Below are 21,870 nucleotides of genomic sequence, written 5' to 3' on the forward strand. Positions count from 1 at the left end.
TTCTTTCTTGGGAGACAAAGAACTATTTGGACACTAGGACGAATAGTATACCTTTGTGATAATAGATAATATATTGAGGAAACATCTCTTTTGAGATTTAGAGGCTATAGTTCAAATTTAACCAGGATTTTAGTTTCATCTCTGCAAAAGAAAGACATGGAACTACACTGATTTATCTTAATTGCTATTATCTGATATTAGCAACTCATGAGATAGTTTCACAATTAGATAATACTGTTACAGAGGGACTTGGGTAGAGCTGTGCACATTTATTTCAAACATCAGAGACATAGGGAGGCATCTCAACATTATAACAGCTGCAACAAAAAGATCCTAATAATGAAATAACTCACCTGTAGGTTATGATAAGCTTGTCCGCATGGAGTTCCAGTTGCATTGAATTCAACCATCTATTCACATACAGCTGAATCTGGGGCTCAGAGATTCCCCATAACCTGGCATACATGATCATTATTTCCCGACCAGTCATGTATTCCAGCAATGCTTCAGACTGAGGACAATAGCCAACTCTCGATTTCACCTGATTAAGAGAATTGCCTTAATAAGGACCCAAGTCATCTATCCCACTGAGTGTCCCTGGATGAGACAGAAGACTACAGTCCTCCAGGCCATGTCTCTAAGAGTCCTACCAAGAATTTTTCTTTTCTAAATGCTACGCAATGATGGCCACTGGATCTGTTGTAATAAGTTGGAATAAAAGATTCCTTAGTTCAGTTTTAATGATATTAGCAATGAGAAAGTTAGAAATAAAGTCTCAGAGCCCAGTGAATTTGGAATTTTAGAGTATGAAATACTCCCCTCATTAATAAGAAACTCTAATGGGCATGGCCACCATGGAAGTTTTTGCATTGCACAACCTGCACAGTCATGTCTAGATCTTGTTTCACAGTAAGACTGAACCAGAAGCAAAGCCTTATCCCACTCTCACAAACAGAATGCAATGAATGTTGCTTTGCCAATTAACCAATCCTTTTATGGATTTGCATTCAGATGCAAATAGGTATTCAGAGGAAAAGATAATAAAATTTTATTTTATTTATTTTTATAATTGTTTTTTTTTTAATTTTTTTTCAATGTTTATTTATTTTTGGGACAGAGAGAGACAGAGCATGAACGGGGGAGGGGCAGAGAGAGAGGGAGACACAGAATCGGAAACAGGCTCCAGGCTCTGAGCCATCAGCCCAGAGCCCGACGCGGGGCTCGAACTCACGGACCGCGAGATCGTGACCTGGCTGAAGTCGGACGCTTAACCGACTGCGCCACCCAGGCGCCCCTATAATTGTTTTTTAAAAATATAATTTATTGTCAAATTGTTTTTCATACAACACCCAGTGCTCATCCCAACAAGTGCCCTCCTCAATGCCCATAACCCACTTTCCCCTCTCCCCCACCCCCATCAACCCTCAGTTCTCTGTATTTAAGAGTCTCTTATGGTTTGCCTCCCTCCCTCTCTGTTTGTACCTTCCCCCCCCCAACATGGTCTTCTGTTAAGTTTCTCAAGACCCACATGTAACATTATTTTATTAAAATTAATTAAAAATTAATTAATATTTAAAACAGTATTTCTAAATAATTAAAATTCATCCCTTTTCCTCTGAGATTTTATTAATTAATTTACAGTAATCCCAGACTATTTGCAGCCCTAGTCTCTTTGCAGAAATCAAAACAAACCCTTTCTTCTATTCTAGGTATAAAATTATTGTCCCATATTATTTTTGAAAGTAAATGAACTGCATACAACATAACCCAGTGAACAAAGAAAAAGATACCATAAATGCCATCAGTAGAAATCATACTTACCAGCAACATATTTTTAATGACTTCAAATATTGGTATTATCAGATCAGATGAGAAAATGATTGTGCTTATTATGTTTAAATATATTTTAAAAAATTAAGAATATATTAATGAAAAAAGTGAAGCTGGAGATATTACAATTCAAGATATCAAGTTATACTACAAAGCTATACAAATCAAAACAGTATGGTACTGACACAACAAGAGACACATGATCAATGGAACAGGAAAGAAAGTCCAGAAACAAACCTATGATTATATGGCCAATTAATCTTCAACAAAAGAGGCAAGAATATGTAATGGAATAAAAACAGTCTTGTCTCTTCAACAATTGATGATGGGAAAACTGGACAGCTACATGAAAAATAACAAAACTGAACTACTTTCTTTCACCATATACACACAAAAAAAACTCAAAATGGATTTAAGACCAAAATGTGAGACATGAAACCATAAAAGTCCTAGAAGAGAATATAGGCAGTAATTTCTCTGATATTCGCCACTGAAGCATTTTTCTAGACATGTCTCCCAAGTCAAGGGAAATAAAAGCAAAAATAGACTATTGGGGCCACATCAAAATAGGAAGCTTCTGCATAGTGAAGTAAACAATCAGCAAAACTGAAAGACAACCTACTGAATGGGAGAATATATTTTCAAATGACATACTCAATAAAGGGTTAGTATCCAAAATATATAAAGAATGTATACAACTCAACCCCTGAAAATGAAATAATCCAATTAAAAAGTGGGAATAAGACATGAACAGACATTTCTCCAAAGAAGACATTCAGCTTTCCAACAGCCACATGAAAAGATGCTCAATATCACTTATCATCAAGGAAATGCAAATCAAAACTACAATGTGATATCACCTCACACCTATCAGAATGGCTAAAACCAACAACCCAAGAAACAACAGGTGATGGTGAGGGTGTGGAGGAAGGGAAACCCTCTTGCACTGTTTGCGGAAATGCAAAGTATGGAAAGAGCCCCTCGACTGATGAATGGACAAAGAAGATGTGGTATGTATATATACAATGGAATATTACTTGGCAATCAAAAAGAATGAAATCTTGCCATTTGTAGCAATGTGGATGGAACTAGAGTGTATTATGCTAAGCGAAATAAGTCAGTCAGGGAAAGACAAATGTCATACGATTTCACTCATATGTGGAATTTAAGATACAAAACAGATGAACATAGGGGAAGGGAAGCAAAAATAAGATAAAAACAGAGGGAGACAAGCTGTAAGACACTTAAATACAGAGAACTGAGGGTTGCTGGTGTAGTGTTGGGTGGGGAAATAGGCCAAATGGACAATGGGCAGTAGGGGGGGCATTTGTGGGAATGGGCACTGGGCATTATATATAAGTGATGAATAACTAAATTCTATTCTTGAAATTGTTATTACACTATGTGTTAATTAACTTAGATTTAAATAAAAAAAGAAAAAAATGCTAAAAGCTTGTAGCAAACTAGACATAGAAATGAATTTTCTTAAACTGACAAAGGGTAGCCAAATATAATATATAGTAGTAGAAATTTAGAAGTATTCCATGCAAAGGCAGGGGCAAAAAAAGATATTTATCATCATTGCCAGTATTCAACATTGTACTGGTGGTCCCACTTTATGCAATAGCACAATAAATGAAGAATGACAATGGGAAAGGAAGAAAAACTCTCATTATTTTTAGATGATAAACCTACCTACATAGAAAAGCCAAGTTAAACTGTAGATAAACTGAAAACTAATTAGAGAATTAGTTCATATAGGTTTCTGGATAATAATATCAGCATATAAAAATTCAATAGCATTCCTGAATACTAGCAACTTATGTCAGAAAAAAAAGATCCCATGAACAGTATAAATAAAACCCACAACGTACAAATAATAATAACGTGACAAAGGAGGAGGAGGAGGAGGAGGAGAAAGAGGAGAAAGGAGGAGGAAGGGAAGGAGAGGAGGAGGAGGAGTTGTTATAAGGAAATAAATAAAACTGTAAAGGAGTTTAGGGGTAGAATTACAAAACAATGCTAAAAAGAGTAAATCAGAAAAATGTCCACCTGGGAAGCTCTAAGCCCTTGTTTTCCATGGAAACCTCAAAAAACAATCAGAAAGGGACTAAAATATCCTTATAGGAGCTCTGAAAAATCGTGGAAGCCTACAGCAACCAAGTGAGTATTTAATTAAGAAAAAGCCATCTTCAAAATAGTAAGATATTTGGTGGCATTTTTACTCATCCTTGCCCAAACCCTCCCTGTTGCAGAACAGTCTTGGTCGGAGGAGGCAGCAGCCCAGTTCCCTATTTCTTCTCCCAAATGAGAGGGAGTTGAGTAAATCTAACCTGGCTGGGGACTGCCTGAAGATTGGTGTTTGTTTTGCTTGGGCAAAAAACTGGAGGGTACTGTTCATGAAAGCTACAGGAGGACTATAGACCTGCAGACTCCTGGAAGAATACAAAAAGCCACATGAACAAGCAGACAAGATGCACGCACAGAAGACATAGAATATCTATCATAAGCCTTCACCTAAAGCTGATATCCAAGTTCAGGACACAGTCAGCTAAATAGTGAAGGACTGCCTCAGCACAGAGCCAGTCAGCAAAGACTAGGAGAGGTGGCTGCTTTGTCAACAGCCCAATTTTCAAAAAGACATACAAATAAACATGAATATAAGGCCCAAAGAATAGAATAAAATAAATTGGCAGAAACTGCTCCAGAAGTAGCACAGCTATGACTTACTTGATAAAGACTTTAAAATAATTGTCTTCGATATGCTGAAAGAACTAAAGGAAACTAAAGAAAATTATGAAAATGATAAATGAACAAAAGGAGAATATCAACAAAGAGGAAGAAATAATTAAAAAAAAAAAGAGAGAAATTCTGGACCTGAAAAATATAATGAATGAATTTAAAAATTCACTACAAGTGTTCAAGAGGAGTTTGATCAGGAAGAAGAAAGAATCAGTGAACTTGAATATAGGAGACTTGAAATTATTAAGTATGGGTAGCAGAAAGAAAAAAGAAGGGGCTTATTCTACATCATCAAACACAGCAGCATATGCACATGGGATTCCCAGGAGAAGAGAGACAGAAATGGGAGGAAAGGTTATTAGAAAAAACTTCTGAAGTTTAACAAAATATATGGATTTACAAATTCAAGACACTTACAGACTTCAAGTAGGAAAACCCTAAGATACCTACAATAAGACACATTTTAATCAAACTGTCAAAAGACTAAAACAAAGATGTAATCTTGAAAGCAGCAAGCAAGAGCAATTTATCATATATAAAGGATTCTCAATATGAACATCAGTAGACGTCTCAGCAGAAACTTCCGAGACTAGAAAGTAGTGGGATGATATATTTAAAGTAAGAAAAAACATCAACCAAGAATTCTATAGCAAGAATTGTGTCCTTCAAAAATAGAAAATAAGAAATTCCCTGATAAATAAAAGATAAGGGGGTTCATTACCAACAGATCTACCCTACAATAAATGCTAAAAACATTCCTTTACATGGACATTAAAGGACACTAAGACAGTAAATTAAAGCCATATGAAGAGATAAAGATCTCTGGTAAAGCAAAGTCCTCTGACACATATAAAAACCAGAATTACAAAAAACATCAATAAGAGATATGGTAAACAAATGGAAAAAGTAAGTCTTTCTCTATCAGTAATTTCTCTAAATGTAATTCCCCAATCAAAAGGCATAGATTGGCAAAATGAATTAAAAAAAACAAACATGATCCAAATATATGTTATCTCGTCAGACTCACTTAGGTTTAAGGACACAAATAAGTTGACAGTAAAAGGATAGGAAAAAAAATTCATGAAAATAGTGCCCAAAAGAGCTGAATGGCTATACTATTATTAGAGAAAATAGACAAAGTCAATAACTGCTACAAGAACAAATACAGTATTATATATTGATAAAAGGATCAATTTACCATGAAAGTATAGCAATTATACACATATATGCACCAAACATCAGAGCTCTAAAGTATATGAAGATAACAATAATAGATTTGAAGGGAGAAATAAACAACTGAAAAATATGAGTTGGAGACTTCAGCACCCCACTTTTACTTATTTTCTTTAAATCTTATTATTGAAGTATGTTTGACATACAATATTATATTAGTTTTAGGCGTACAAGATAGTGATTAAGTTCTATACGTTATGCAGGGCTCACCATATGTATAGTTACCATCTGTCACTAGACAATATTATTATTATATCATTGACTATATCTCCTATGCTATGTTTATCATCCTCATGACTTATTTATTTTATAACTGGAAGTTTGTACCTCTTAATCCCTTTCATTTATTTTGTCCATCTTTCTACCTGTTTCCCTCTTGAAAACCCCCAGTTTGTTCTCTGTATCTAGAGTCTGTTTCTGTTTGTTCATTTTTTTTAGATTCCACGTATAAGTAAAATCACATGGTATTTTTCTCTCTCTGTATAACTTATTTCACTTAGAATAATACCATCTACGTCCATCCATGTTGTTGCAAATGGCAAGATAACATTTTTTATGGCTAAGTGATATTCCATTGTATATATATCTTCTTTATCCCTTCATCTATCAATGGACACTTAGGTTACTTCTGTATCTTGACTACTGTAAATAATTCTGCAATAAACATAGGGGTGCATGCATATATCTTTTTGAATTAGTGTTTTGTGTTCTTTGGGTAAATAGTAGTGAAATTTCCAGATCATATGACATTTCCATTTCTATTTTTTTAAGAACCTCATCACTGCCTGCTGGGAATTTTGAAATCTCTGACCCCAAGGACCACCTGGAAGAACCCACTCACTTCCTTTTATCATGTATCACTTCTTTCTCTATTTCAATTTCTTCCCTTCAAGTGTAAATGTGGTCAAGTTATTTAATGTATAAAATATCTCCTATTTCATTCCCACAACTTTGAGTGAATGTTTCTCAAACTTCTCACAAGTGAACTTTCTTTGCTTCAAAACTGACTTTCTCAGCGCCTGTCCCTGCCTCTCCGCCACCTCCACCCTGGCCTATCCCCCGGCTGGCCAGTGGCATTGGCGGGGAGGGGGACAGTAGTTGTAGACACCCGCCCCTGCCTCAGAGAAGCTTCCTGGTTGTTGCACAGTCTCACCATTTGGGGAAAGTCCATGCTAGAAAACTGAAGCAATTAATGGGGGAATATGATCAGATTTCTTCACCAAGTTCCCAGCCTGATAAAGAGAACCCCTTGTTGTCAACCTAATGAAGCATTCAAAGAAGACATATGACTCTTTTCAAGATGAACTTGAAGATTATATCAAAGTGCAGAAAGCCAGAGGCATAGAGCCAAAGACTTGTTTCAGAAAGACGAGAGAGGACTGTTTGGAAACTTGTGGGTACAAAGAAGAGGTTGATTACAGACCGAGGCATAGAATGTTTGATCACAGACTCTCATCTGAGACTGTCCAGACCTACCCGAGATCATGCTCTATTTCACCAAAGGTGGAAAACCGGTTACCTCAGTGGCTACCAGCTCATGACAGCAGGCTAAGACTAGACTCTCTGAGCTACTGCCAATTCACCAGGGACTGTTTCTCAGAAAAACCAGGACCCCTGAACCTTAGTCAGCAAGGGTATAACCGTCGCCCATACAGTGTGGAATCTGGAGTTTACAAGCGTCTCTCCTCAGAAAACAGTGCCAGCGCCCATCAAGCCAGTCATAAACAGATACATCAGCAGGGGAAAAGGCACCCAGAGGAAGCCAGAGAAAAAGCAGAGGAGGAGCGGCCCAAGCATAGGAGGAAAAAAGGTTGTGAGGAAATAGATTTAGACAAACACAAGAACTTCCAAAGAAATGAAACACAAATGGAAACAGTCAGGGTCAGTACAGAAAAGCTTAAGAATCGAAAGGAGAAAAAAGGCCGAGATGTGGCCTCTAAGAAAGAGGAATGTAAGCGTAGAAAAGAGAAAAAGGAACAAGGTAAAGAGAGGACAGAGGAAGAAATGCTTTGGGACCAGTCTATCCTTGGATTTTGAAGATCCTGAGTTGGTTCTCCTGAGGTTAAATTGAACAAATAGTTGAGGAGCTTGGTTTTATGATGTCCATGTTCATATCGATTTTTTCATATGAACAGGTACTTTAATTTCTAACAACAGGCCAAGTGAACTGCAAGTATTTAATGTGGTTACTCTCCAGCACGGAAATTACTTTTCCTTATTTCCTGAAAGCATCCCTACATTTTTCTTCTATATAATGTAATTTTCCTTAATGAGAGTGGCACTGCTTTTACTCATCAAATTGCTATGATAGTAGAAGTATTTTTCCCTTGGGAGGTCACTTATTTTAAACTGAAGTATTAACGGGCTTTGCAGAATCTATTTCTTGATTAGGTTTGTTTTAGTTTTGGGTGGGATATTTTTATATTCATTAGTTTTCTCTTTGACACAATTTAGACTGATTTTTTTTCCTTTGTTAGACCTAACTTGCAGTGTATTTTCTAGATTGCAAAGTGGAAAATGAAATACATTATAATAATAATAAGCTAAGGTTACATATAGTTTTAAAAGTTTCAAAGAGTCTTGATATAAAATCAGTTTATATTCTGGAAATATTTATAATAAAGTGTTCTAATTTCTGAAAAAAAAACAAAACTAACTTTCTTCAAAGTATAATCCAAATTCTTAGCTTCACCTCTGTTACTAGAATACTATTCATCCTAGAGCATGCAGACTCCCACAACCCCATCTTCCTGACGTCATAATGACAATGTCCTGTGAACTAAAGAGGAAAGAAATGCACCATTCAGGCTCCCATTACTACCACCCAACTGACCATAGTACAATAGTTCTTGCTAACTGCATCAGTGAAGTTCTAGTTGCTAAATCCAATATACAGGTGTCTGGGTGGCTCAGTCAGTTAAGTGTCTGCCTCTTGATTGCAGCTCACGGTTTGTGAGTTTGAGCCCCGCATCAGGCTCTGTGCTGACACCATGGAGCCTGCTTAGGATTTTCTATCTCCTCTCTCTGTCTCTCTGTCTCTCTCTCTCTCCTCTCTCTCAAAATAAGTAAACTTAAAAAAATCCAACATGCACTATTCAGGCTTTACGTTGCCTGAGACTTTCTGAAGTCTGAAACCTTTGACCATGTTCTTCTTGAATTTTTCCCCCACTTAGCTTTTCCCCAAGATTATTCACTCTTTCCCAGGTGGCATGTAAACCAATGACTGGCTGATTCAGAGATACAAAGGACAGCTATCTTGCTTTGATTTGGGACCACTTGGAAAGGCCATCCTGTTCCAGAACTCTCATGTGCATGAAGACCTCAATTATAAGTGAACTGCACTTATATGTGAACTGCATCTTCTGCCCAGTCTTTCCTTCCTTACAGTACCTTGTCTGGCATATATTAGATGTACTATTGATAGAACTTGCCTTTTAATCTAACATTTTCAAAGAACACAAAAGATACTCATGTCTTAGATTCTGCTCTTGTTGCCTATCCTCAAAAATTTATTTCTCTCTCCAGAACTTACTGAGCCAAGAGTATCAATATCAATGTCTCTCATGATGGCCATCTATTATCTTCAGCATCTGCCCATTACCTGTACCTCAAGTCATCAAACTTCTTATATCTTAGACTGTAATAATGTCTTACTGTTTGGAGCCTTTTAGTGACGCTAAATTGCTCAAGGAACACATCTCCAGAGGTAACAGTCTCCTCTCCAGTCAAAATTTTGAAGGTAGTAGTTTTTCCAGCTCCATTGAATCCAAGCAATCCAAAGCACTCTCCCTTTTGGATTGTAACAGAGATATTTTTCACAGCCAGAATGACTGGGTACTTAAAATATATCTAAAAAAAAAGCCAGAAAACACAATATAGTAAAGAATATTTGAAAATCAAATATAATAAATTTCTCAGATCTCTATGGACCACTACTTCAGACAGTTTTACAAGAACTTTTCTATTACACTGGGAAAAATACTCATAGATTCTGACAAACCACAGTGTGTCCCAGACACCAATGACATGTTCTTAGGGATAAATGAAGCCAGCATATATTGGCCAGTGAATGATGTTACCTTTGTGAGTTCCTTAATAAGTACTGCAGAATTCAGCAACTCCCTAGGCTGCCCCAGGATTCTCTGTCTTTCATTTTGTACATCTTCATCATCGGATTCTCCAGATAGTTCCTTGGACACTTTTTCCTATATTTTCAAAACAAGAATCATAAAAGTAAATTCTATTTAGGTGTCTGGTCTAGAGTGGGTGGTTTCATGAAAGCTAAACTGGGGATAATCTCAAAGATGTTAACAAAGATTTATTTTAGTAATTCCATGAAGTCTTTGAATATCACCTCAGCATCGTGTACAACTTGACTGAGTTTTGAATAATAAATAGTTTGTCGGGAGAATGATGGCAGAGATTAGAGAAGGAAAAGTCATCCACATAGTAGAAATATTGTGAATTAACATGCTACAATATGTACTTTAAATCTTTAAAAGAGAGAATTTATTTTTTTAAGTTTTTACTTAAATTCCAGTTAGTTAACGTACAATGTAATATTAGTTTCAGGGACACAATATCGTGATTCAATACTTCCATACAGCATCTGGTGCTCATCACAAGTGCACACCTAAATCCCCATCACCTTTTTAACCCATCTCCACACTCCCCTCCCCTCTGGTAACCATTGGTTTGTTCTCTATAGTTAAGAGTTTGTTTCTTGGTTTGCCTCTTTCTCTCCCCCCGACCCCACTATGTTCACTTGTTTTGTTTCTTAATTCTACATGTCAATTAAATCATATGCTATTTTTTTAAAAGACAGAATTTCTTTTAAGCATTCAGAGAAGTGATTTTTATAACTTGGATCTTTAAGAAGGAAATCATCCCAAGAGGAATGGAAATTCTAAAAAACAGTCATGAATTCTAAATAGTGAATAACTTTTTCCAAAATTAATCAGGAATAGAAGCAAGAAAATCAGCAAGGCTTAACTAGACTTTTCCTAAGAAATGCCTGGACCCTATGGCCTATATTTGCAGGATAAATATTACAAGATAACATTGCTCTTTATTATTCTTGACTAGACCAAGTAGCTTTAGGAAACTGATATCAAGATGGTACAACAGAAATTTGGCATAATTTTACAGACTGTTTTTTCCAATCAATTCAGAACATATTCATTTTTATTTACACAAATTTAAAAAATTAGGATTACATAGCATGTTGCTTTTTCCAGAACTGGACACCTCAGGAAAAACTGCAGCCACAACTGAGATCAATCAAGTGTGATTTATTACAAGTACAGCATGTTCAACAGTGAAAGCCTAAAGAAGAATAACTCTTTCTCTCTGAGGGAAAGGAAAAAATCAGTAGGACTTCACCCTGAAATATTTTACAACTAACAGAATGTCAATTTGAGGAGTTATGTGGACACGTGCCCTAGTGAAACTGGTGAAAATTACCTAAATAATAGTCATTTAAAGGTTCTGGAAATGATCCTAAGGGCATATAGCAAATTAAGAAAAATTTATTCAATAAATCTACTAAACTTGGTAAGAACAGGGAAATCCTGTGGCATTGGATCATAACCCACTCTCTCCCTCCCTTCCTATTGCTCAGAAAAGAACTTCATTTCAGGCAGGTGCAGCTATGAAAACAAAGCCTCCCCTTCCCTCACCTTTACAATTGAAGGCCAAGTAAATTCTGGGAGACACAGGATATCAGCATTTCTCATTTTGCAGAGGCTATGTTCTGGGTGGGTGTAAATGGGAATTTGGGGTTCCCTTCTCCCACCTATTCTCCACACAGGGAGTGGAGGATCCTCTACGTTGGGTGTAATGTGGACTCTAGTTCATTCTTAGGGCAGAGGCTTCATGCTGGGAGAGGTAAGCCAACAAGACCAGAGACCACTGTTCCCTACTGAGTACCCAGCTCCTGAAACAGTGATATCACACAAGAGAAAGAAGCATACCACTGTCTCTGTCTTTAAGTTTGGAGCCATGGCTCAGAAATTTTACCCAGGGATAGAGTTAGGTTGTAAAACAGAGAGCTCATATATTCTCCCCCATAGAACTGCCTTCATTCAAAACAGGATAGAGAAGTTCAAGCCTAAAGATACTCTCAAAACAATGGTGGTTTTGTGTAAAGCAATTAAGAAATGACTGGTAGCTTCATTAGATATATAAATTAACCATAGGCTAGCTACCCTACTAGAAAGAAACAGGGAAAGAGACAGCCATGAAAAGCCCTCTTGGGTGAAACAAATCTTGAATACTGACCTCAAGCTATTTCTGCAAAGAAGCTCAAATTTAATGGATGTATCAATAGAGCAATTTATGTGTTAGGAGAACACATTGTTGAAATAAAAAATCAGCCAGCAATTAGTGGAGCTTAACAGTTGGGTGTGGATATGGAAAGAGACAAAGAGAGACCTTAAAACTACAGTCATTTCAGGGTTAGTGCCCCCATGCCCAGGTCTGCATCCTCTGAGGAATAATATCAGATGCTTCACACTACAAGGAAAATAGACTTCACAAAAACATCCCAGCCAGTCACTTAAACAAACTAGCAAATGACAAAAGTTCCCTAGGAAAGAACAATACCTAGAGAACCAATACACATTTAAAATATTCAGGGGTGCCTGGGTGGCTGAGTTGGTTGAGGGTCTGACTCTTAATTTCAGCTCACGTCGTGATCCCAGGGTTGTGGGATTGAGTCCCACATCAGGCTGCATGCTGAGTGTGGAGCCTGCTTAAGATTCTCTCTCTCTCTCTCTCTCTCTCTCTCTCTCTCTCCCCCCCCCCACTTCATTCTCCCTACTCTCTCTCTATCTAAAATAAAAAAGACCTCTTTCTAAAATAAGTAAGTTGGGGCGCCTGGGTGGCGCAGTCGGTTAAGCGTCCGACTTCAGCCAGGTCACGATCTCGCGGTCTGTGAGTTCGAGCCCCGCGTCGGGCTCTGGGCTGATGGCTCAGAGCCTGGAGCCTGTTTCCGATTCTGTGTCTCCCTCTCTCTCTGCCCCTCGCCCGTTCATGCTCTGTCTCTCTCTGTCCCAAAAATAAATAAACGTTGGAAAAAAAAATTTAAAAAAAAAAAATAAAATAAGTAAGTAAACAAATAAATAAAATATCCAGAGTTCAGCAAAAATTGAGATAAAAGAAACAGGAAACTGTGTTCCATACACAGGAAAAAGAGCAAGCAATAGGAACTGCCTATGAAAATGAAAATGACCAGATGCAAGATTTAACAGACAAAGACTTTTAAAGACTTTCAAAGTAGCCATTATAAATATTTTCAAAGGAAAGGAAACCATGCTTGAAGAAGTAAAGGGAAGTATTATGACAATGTTTTTTTCAAATCAAGATTAATGATAACAAGATAGAAATTAAAAAAAAGAATCAAGTGGAAGTTCTGGAGTTGAAAACTATAATAACTAAAATGAAAAACTCACTAGAAGGGCTCAATAGCAAATTTGAACTGGTAGAAAAATGAATTAGAAAACTTGTAGATAGACACAAAGAGGTACCTGAAGATGGAGAAAAAAACAATCAAGAAAAATGAACAAAGCCTCAGAGAAATGTGGGATACAATTTAGTGCATCAATATATGCATAATGGGAATGTCAAATGGAAAAGAGAGAAGTAAGCAGAAAAATATTTAAAGAAATGGCTGAAACTCCCCAAATTTCATGGAAAACATTATATACATCCACTGCTTAGTGAATACCAACTACAATAAATACAAATATATCTGTACACAGAAAAATTGCTGAATGCCAAAGGCAAGGAGACAATCTTGAAATCACCAGGAGAAAAACATTTGTCACTTATAAGAGATTCCCAACAAGAGTAACACCTGACTAAAATCAACAGCACAAGAAACAACAGCAGTTGGCAAGCATGTGGATAAAAAGAAACTCTTGTGTACTCTTGGTTGGAATGCACAGTGGTGCAGCCATTGTGGAAAGCAGTATGGCGGTTCCTGAAAATGTTACCAATAGAACTACCCTATGATCCAACAATTGCACTACTGAGTATTTGCCCAAAGAATACAAAAACACTGATTCAAAGGGATACATACACAGCTACATTTATTGTAGCATTATTTACAATAGCCAAAATATGGAGAGATGAACTGAGTAATGGATAAAGAAGTTTTATATATGTTTATATAAAACATATATATTTATATATAAAGCTTTTATATATGTATGAACACACATATATATATAATATTTATACATGTGTGTATACATATAACTTTTATATATGTACATCTATATGGATAAATGGATAAAGAAGTTATCTATATCTATATCTATATCTATATCTATATCTATATTACTCAGCTATAAAAAAGAAATGAATCTTGCCATTTGTAAAAATATGGATGAAGCTAGAGAGTATAATGCTAATTGTAATAACTCAGTCAGAAAAAGACAAATACCATATGATTTCACTGATATGTGGAATTTAAGAAACAAAATAAAGAAAGAGAGAGAGAAACGAAGAAGCTGACCAAGAAACTCTTAACTATAGAGAACAAACTGGTGGTTGTCAGAGGGGAGATTGGTGGAGGGTATGAGTGAAACAGGTGAAGGGGATTAAGAGTACACTTATCCTGCTAAAGATGCTTCTTTTTTTTTTTTAATTTTATTTTTTTAACGTTTATTTATTTTTGAGACAGGGAGAGACAGCATGAACGGGGGAGGGTCAGAGAGAGAGGGAGACACAGAATCGGAAACAGGCTCCAGGCTCTGAGCTGTCAGCACAGAGCCTGACGCAGGGCTCGAACTCATGGACTGCGAGATCATGACCTGAGCCGAAGTCGGAGGCTCAACCGACTGAGCCACCCAGGTGCCCCTAAAGATGCTTCAAGGTAGGGGGGCCTGGGTGGCACAGTCAGTTAAGTGTCCAACTCTTGATTTCAGCTCAGGTCATGATCTCACAGTTTGTAGGGTTGGGCTCTGCACTCAAAGCGTGGGGACTGCTTGGGATTCTATCTCTCTGCCCCTCCCCACCTGCGCACACAATCTTTCTATAAACAAACAAACAAACAAACAAACATTAAAAAAAAACGTACACTTATGATAAGCACTGAGTAATGCATAGAATTTTTTGAATCACTCTATTGTGCACCTGAAACTAATATAACATTTTATGTTAACTATACTGGAATTAAAATTTAAAAGTTAGTAAAAATATGGGGCGCCTGGGTGGCTCAGTCGGTTGAGCGTATGACTTCGGCTCACGTAACGATCTCGTGGTCTGTGAGTTCGAGCCACTCGTCGGGCTCTGTGCTGACAGGTCAGAGTCTGGAGCCTGCTTTGGATTCTGTGTCTCCCTCTCTGTCTGCTCCTCCCCCACTCATGCTCTGTCTCTCTCTCAAAAATATATAAACATAAAAAACTTAAAACTTACTAAAAATAAAATATAAACATGTACAGGCAAAATGCAGTAAGATGAATTGCTCGATATTCGTTACTTTGTTTTTTAAACACGGCAATACAACAAGTATTTGGAAAAAAAAGTATCTAATCATGGAAAATGACATTGCCATTCCCTGACTTATCCTAAGTAAATAATTGTGACTAGAGTTATGTTAGATGATACTCTTTTTAGTGGCATTATGCACAGCTGCTAGTATAGGTTGGAGTGGACAAGTTAAGAAGAGAGATATGCTGCTGTAAGACTGAGTCTAAGTCTGCTTCAATTCTGCCTTCAAAATCTCATGTGAATCTCCTTCTGTAACAACTCTAAATTGGGATAATACAGGGAAGGGGATTCTGGAAAATAAGGTTCTGGCTTAGCTAAGTTGGCTTTATGCCTTAGTACATAATAGTCAAATTGGTGGAAACCAAAGATAATGAGAAACTCGTAAATAAAACAGCCAAAGAAAAACAGTGCATTACATAAAAGAGAAAGCAGTTTGAATGACTACCTCTTTGTATTTGAAATAAAAGAAACCAGAAGACAGTTAAATGATATTACATATAGAGTGCCCAGAAAAAAAAAAAAAGATCAACCTAGACTTCTAATGAAAGCAAAAATATACTCCACAAATAAAGATAAAGATATTTTCAGATAAAAGAAGACATAGCTCTTCTCTAGTTCTTAACTAAAATAAATGCTTAAGTAAGTGTTTGGTCTAAAGGAAAACCATAGCAGAGGGAAACTCATATATTCAGGAAAGAATGAACAGCACCAGAGATGCTAAATATCTAGGTGAATATAAAATCATTTTTTTCTATTACTTACTTTGAAATACATGCTGTTTTAAGGCAAAATATAGTATTATTTTTCATGGTTAATTATGTAAAGACATATATAGATGTAAGACATACACCAACTATAGCATTAAAAACAGTGAGGGATAGAAACAGAAATTATGGTTTCACATTTTCTACATTTTACAATATTAACTCTAAACAGACTATGAAGAAAGAACTATATATTATTTTGTAAACCCCACACCAATCATTAAACATAAGTATGGAAGTATAGCTACAGAGTGAATTGAAAAATTAAAGTGGAATTCTAAATATATTCAAATAATCCAAGGAAAAGCAGAAATGGGAAAGCAGTGAAACAAAAATCTGAAGGGACAAACAGAAAACAAATAATATATGTATGTGGTAGGTGGAAATACAAACTTATCAATGAAGGGCTAAATGCTCATATTGAAAAGGCAGAGATTATCAGAATGGATAAAAAATTAGGATGTAACTATATGCTATTTACAGTCAGAATAAATACAGTGAAAATAAGTGTATGTAAAATGGCATACCATGAGAAAGTAAGTACAAGACTGAAGGTGCCATATTAATGTCATAGGAAATAGACTTTAAGACAAAAAAAAATAGGCTTAACAAAATAGTACCAGAGATATATGTCATTACCAGATATTCTAGAATTTAATTAATCAGAAAGACATAAAATAATAAATGTCTATTGGCTTAATGATAGAGATTCAAAATATACTTTTTAAAATGACTGAATTAAAGGGGAGAAATAAGCCTACAACTGGGATTGGAGATTTTACACTCTTCTTAGCAATTGAAAAATAAATCTGACAAAAATATATCAGCTAGAGACTAGGTATACAGCAATCCTATCAACCATCATAACCTAATTGATATTTATAGAACATTACAACTAACAAATGTACACATTTATTTCACATGTACATGGCACAATACCGATATTGGTCACATGCTGAGCCATATACAGCAATTATCAATGGTTTTTAAAAAAATTCACTACAGAGTATGTTTTTTAACCACAAAGGAATTAAACGAGGGATCAATAACAATATATCTAGAAACTTTCCAAATATTTTTACATTTATTTACAGATTTTTATAGTAATCCATGCATCAAAAAAGAAATCGTATAGGAAATTTTAAAAATACTTAAAACATTTGAATGATAACAAAAATGTACAAAATCAAATTTTTTCAGAGTACATCTAAAGGAGTGTTTGCAGAGAAATGTTTTGCTTTAAATGTTTGTGTTATTAAAGGAGAGAGACCTAAAACCTGTAATTTCAGTCTTTCCATAAAGAAGCTAGAAGGAGAGAAGTAAGCCAAAAGCAAGCAGCAGGAAGAAAAAATTTTAAATAAAGACCAAAAATATCAATGAAAGAGAAAATAGTCAACAATAAAGGAAATTAGTAAACACAAAATTTGGTGCTTTGAAACAATAAAAACAAATACAGTTTATTGTAGGTAAATTAAACCTCAATGAGTTTTATTTAAGAAAACATATTTCGGGGCGCCTGGGTGGCGCAGTCGGTTAAGCGTCCGACTTCAGCCAGGTCATGATCTCGTGGTCCGTGAGTTCGAGCCCCGCGTCAGGCTCTGGGCTGATGGCTCAGAGCCTGGAGCCTGTTTCCGATTCTGTGTCTTCCTCTCTCTCTGCCCCTCCCCCGTTCATGCTCTGTCTCTCTCTGTCCCAAAAATAAATAAACGTTGAAAAAAAAAATTAAAAAAAAAAAAAAAAGAAAACATATTTCTGTGAACATAGATTTTCTTTTACCTTGAGATAGTCATATATAGATACATGCTTTTCAGGCTTAATGTTCCCTTTTCTTGGAGTTATTCTTAAGGATCATGCTTAATTACTTACCTTCCTGAATGTCTTATAGATACCAAAGTAAACATATTGACTGAGAAATGTTCTTAGCTTCCACAAAGTAGTGTCCAAAAAGAAAAGCAAGAGAAGACAAATAAAGCCTGTGATACTCATTACAATCATGTACTTTCCAATCATTTTCTCTTCCAAAGAATAAAGATTCTTCGCAGTATCTGAGGATGGCGGGGGTGGGGGTTGGGGTGGGGTGGAGAGAGAGATTAGTACAGAACATTGACACTATGAACAAGGCCTGAGAAAACAATAAATAAGAAATATAGGGTGGAATGAAACATTAGGCTACACTGAGACAAGTAAACTATTTGGAGTGTGAGAAGTGATTATCCTGCTACACTAATATTCAACAATGAATTCTGAAGGCTAATTTCATGAATATAATGTATGGTAATCAAGTAAGCTAAGCAGATGAATATTAATATATTTATTGATATGCTTATTATTACATGCCATGAAAAAATGCTCCAAGTCCTTTCAAAAGTGTGAAATCTTAAACCAATAATTAGAAGCCAGTATTAAAGTGCAAGTACTCTTGCAAAAGGTAACATTTTGCATTTAAAAGGTAAAAATGACCATTAGTGATACTTCTTGAACTGTCTTGAGAAGTTGAGTAAAAAGTCCAGAATTTGTTATAAGAAAACTATATACTTTCCCTCCTTTAAAAAAAGTCAATCCTTTAGAATGGTTTTGGATTTACAGAAAAATTATAAAGACAATGTAGAGAATTTCACATACTCTGCATGTGCTTTCCCTAATTATTAGCAACATACATTAGTATGGTATGTTACAATAATGAATAAATATTATCATTAATAAGTACCAAATATTACCATTAACTAAAGTCTCTGACATTTTCAGGATTCCTTTTTTTTCTAACGTAGTGTTATTTTTTTTTCTTCTGTGAACCAGTCCAGAATTCTATATTATATTTAGTAGTCATGTTTCCTTTGGTTCCTCTTAGCTGTGACATTTTCTCATATTTTCTTTATTTTTTTTTTATGATATTGACAGTTTTGAGGAGTACTGGTGAGGAATTTTATAGGACATCCCTCATTTGGGACCTGTCTAATGGTTTCTTTTTTTTCTTCTTCATTATTAGACTGGGATTATGGATTTGGGGGAGGAAACTCACAGAAGTAAAGTGATATTTTTATTGCAACAACAATAAAATGTACACACTACCAGTGTGACTTGTCACTGTTAATGTTGACCTTGATCACGTGGTTGAGATTGTGTTTGTCAGCTTTCTCTGCTGTAAAGTTACTCCCTCTCATCCCTTGTCTGTGCTCTCTATTCTCTGGAGGGAAGTCAAAATGTACATCTCACAAATATGGACTGGGAAGTTATCCTCTACCTCCTAGAGGTTGGAATATCTACATAAATTGAAATGATTGAAACTCTATGGAGAATTTTTCTTCTATCCATCATTATTTATTTAGTCATTTATTTATATCAAAACAGATTCATATTATCAATTTATACTTTCAGTTACAAATCCAATACTACCTTGTTTTGTTGTTGAAATTGTTCCAGCTTTGCCTTTGAATACTTTTCTAAGTGTTTACGGTTGATGTACAGAAATGCAATTGAATGTTCTGTTTGTATTTATTTTGCAGTAATCAACCACAATATTAGGCTTATAAAGCCTAATAATTTATCAGGGGATCCTTTGAGATTCCTGCTTAGACCATCAAATCTAGTATTGTTTTACCTTTTCTATTCCTCATACTTTAGAATTCTAAATAAAAAATACTTGATTCATGCATATTATATGCTATATATGTACAGATTTAAAGCATAATATCATAATGGAATCTATGAACCCAGTCTCCAAATTAAGAGTTTATAAACAATTTTAAAATACTTAGATGCTCCTTCATATATTTCCATCTTCCACAGGTAACCACTATGATGAATTGTATTCTGCATTCCTATTTTATTTAAATACAAGTAGACTATTAAATATATATGAAATATGTAAATATATAAAGTTATATATGTAAGTAAATAAAATTTTGTTTAATTCTCAAATTTGAACTTTATAGAAATAGTATCATGCTCTATGTATTCTACGGGAGTGTCTTTCCCTCCGTGTTATCATTGAAAAAATTTTTTTCAAACATAAAGTAAAATTGAAATAATAAAATAAAGACCATTCCCTCCACCTAGTATCAACTATGTTGATGTTTAGCCATATTTGCTTCACTTCTCACATATCACCCCACTATATGTATATTTCTAACTAAGTTAACTCTGTGGCTTTTTAAATTTTATTTTCTAGTATGTGTTATTTTTGTCTTCTAGCCATACTAGCTTTTTATGAATGTTGGTTATCTCTGTTGTGAACTGGGAATTTTCATGAACCATCAAAACAATAATTTTATGGAGTAGTGATGATAAGTTTGGGCTGATTCCTTGGTTGCTTAGTTTATGAAAGGATTTTTGTTGGCAGAGTGAAATGTAATTTCTTTAATAAATGTCCTTCTGCTTGTGGTAGTGGTAGTGTGGTGGTAATGTGGATACAGTTTTCTGATTTCCTGATAACCTTCTGTTTCTGCAGTACTATCCATTATTGCTATATTTTCCTTCTTTTTGCACATAATCAAGCTTCTAAGGGATAATTCTGTCGTCTAGGTTGTTCTTCTCAAAAGTGATATCTTCCCAAGATGAGAATTTTATAAAAGTAATGAGAGATCAACTCACAAGTACAGGAAGTTCAGAAAATACAAGCAAGGAAAATACAAACCTCCCAAACCCCACTGCGATCCATCCTTATCATGAAAGGGAGATAGGCTAACAATAAATGATTTAAGAACCCATCTTATGATGTTAGAAAATTAATCCCCCAAAATGGAAAATGTGGAAAATAATAAAGAGCTTAAATTGGTAATTTAGGAGATAAACATGCAATAGGAAGAATCAACAAAAGTGAAAACTTGTTTTTTATTTCTTGTTTTTCTTGTTTTGAGAGAGAAAAAGAGCGAGCAGGAGAGGGATAGAGAGGAAGAGAGAGAATCTTAAGCAGGCTTTACACTCAGCACAAAGTCAGCTGTGGGACTTGATCTCATGGCTGTGACATCATGACCTGAGCCGAAATCAAAAGTCAGACACTTAACTGACTGAGCTACCCCAGTGCCCCTGAAACATGTTTTTTGAAAAGACTAAAATAATTGATAAAACTTTGGTAAGACTTATCAAGAAACAATGTGGGTGGAAAAAATTCAGAATATCATAAGTGAAAATGATAAGTTCTATAGAATTCACAGGTGTTAAAAATACCAGAAGATATGGGGTGCCTGGGTGGCTCAGTTGGTTGAGCTCAGGTCATGATCTCATGGTTCATGAGTTCGACCCCCACGTTGGCCTCTGTGCTGACAGCTCAGAACCTAGAGCCTGCTTCAGATTCTGTGTCGCTCTCTGCCCCTCCCCTGTTCATGTTCTGTCTCTCAAAAATGAATAAACATTAAAAAAAAAAAACCCAGAAGATATTATAAACAAATTTACTCCAATGATTTTGAAAATTTAGGTAAATGAAAGGATTCTACAAAAACTCTATTAATTCCTCTCCCCAAAGTATTAATAGGACACCCAAATAATTCTATCTTTATTAAGGAAACATGATCAATAATCTCCATGTGTAATTATTCAGTCTATTTAATTTTTTTATTATTTAACATTAGAAGATCCGTTTATGTAATTCAACAGAATATGTAATTCAGTAAAACAAAGAGAAAAATCATTTGCCCATCTCAACAGAAGCTTAAGAAAAACTGAACAGTTTTTTGTGATTTTAAAAAAAAAAGGTTTACTAAACACAGGATAGAAAAAAAAAAACAAAAAATGTTTTTAATCCAAAAAGTAGGATCCCTTTGAATCTCAGTTCTGACTCATCAAAGCTGTGTGAAATAGGGCATATAGT

The 21,870-nt window shown here is 35.4% G+C and overlaps 2 protein-coding genes across 7 annotated transcripts in view; one reads left to right on the forward strand and one right to left on the reverse strand.

Moving 5' to 3' along the window:
• Window positions 1–21,870, reverse strand: part of LOC112853127 (phospholipid-transporting ATPase ABCA3-like) — a 182,119-nt gene that overhangs the window by 8,847 nt on the left and 151,402 nt on the right. For all 6 annotated transcript variants that reach the window (XM_086692808.1, XM_086692810.1, XM_086692811.1 and 3 more), the window contains 4 exons: window positions 17,931–18,109; window positions 9,885–10,010; window positions 9,460–9,654; window positions 354–541 (listed from right to left, as the gene is read on the reverse strand). In XM_086692808.1, coding sequence (XP_086548934.1) covers window positions 354–541; window positions 9,460–9,654; window positions 9,885–10,010; window positions 17,931–18,109 — 688 coding nt within the window. The remainder of the gene's footprint in view (window positions 1–353; window positions 542–9,459; window positions 9,655–9,884; window positions 10,011–17,930; window positions 18,110–21,870) is intronic.
• On the forward strand, window positions 6,855–7,884 carry LOC112853270 (lysine-rich coiled-coil protein 1). The gene has a single exon (XM_025916827.2). It carries the CDS (start codon window positions 7,069–7,071, stop codon window positions 7,840–7,842), a length of 774 nt encoding a protein of 257 aa, XP_025772612.2. The 5' UTR covers window positions 6,855–7,068; the 3' UTR covers window positions 7,843–7,884.

This window comes from Puma concolor, chromosome E3 (genome assembly GCF_028749965.1).
Source record: "Puma concolor isolate L17-30 chromosome E3, mPumCon1.1.hap2, whole genome shotgun sequence".
NCBI classification, from domain to species: domain Eukaryota; kingdom Metazoa; phylum Chordata; class Mammalia; order Carnivora; family Felidae; genus Puma; species Puma concolor.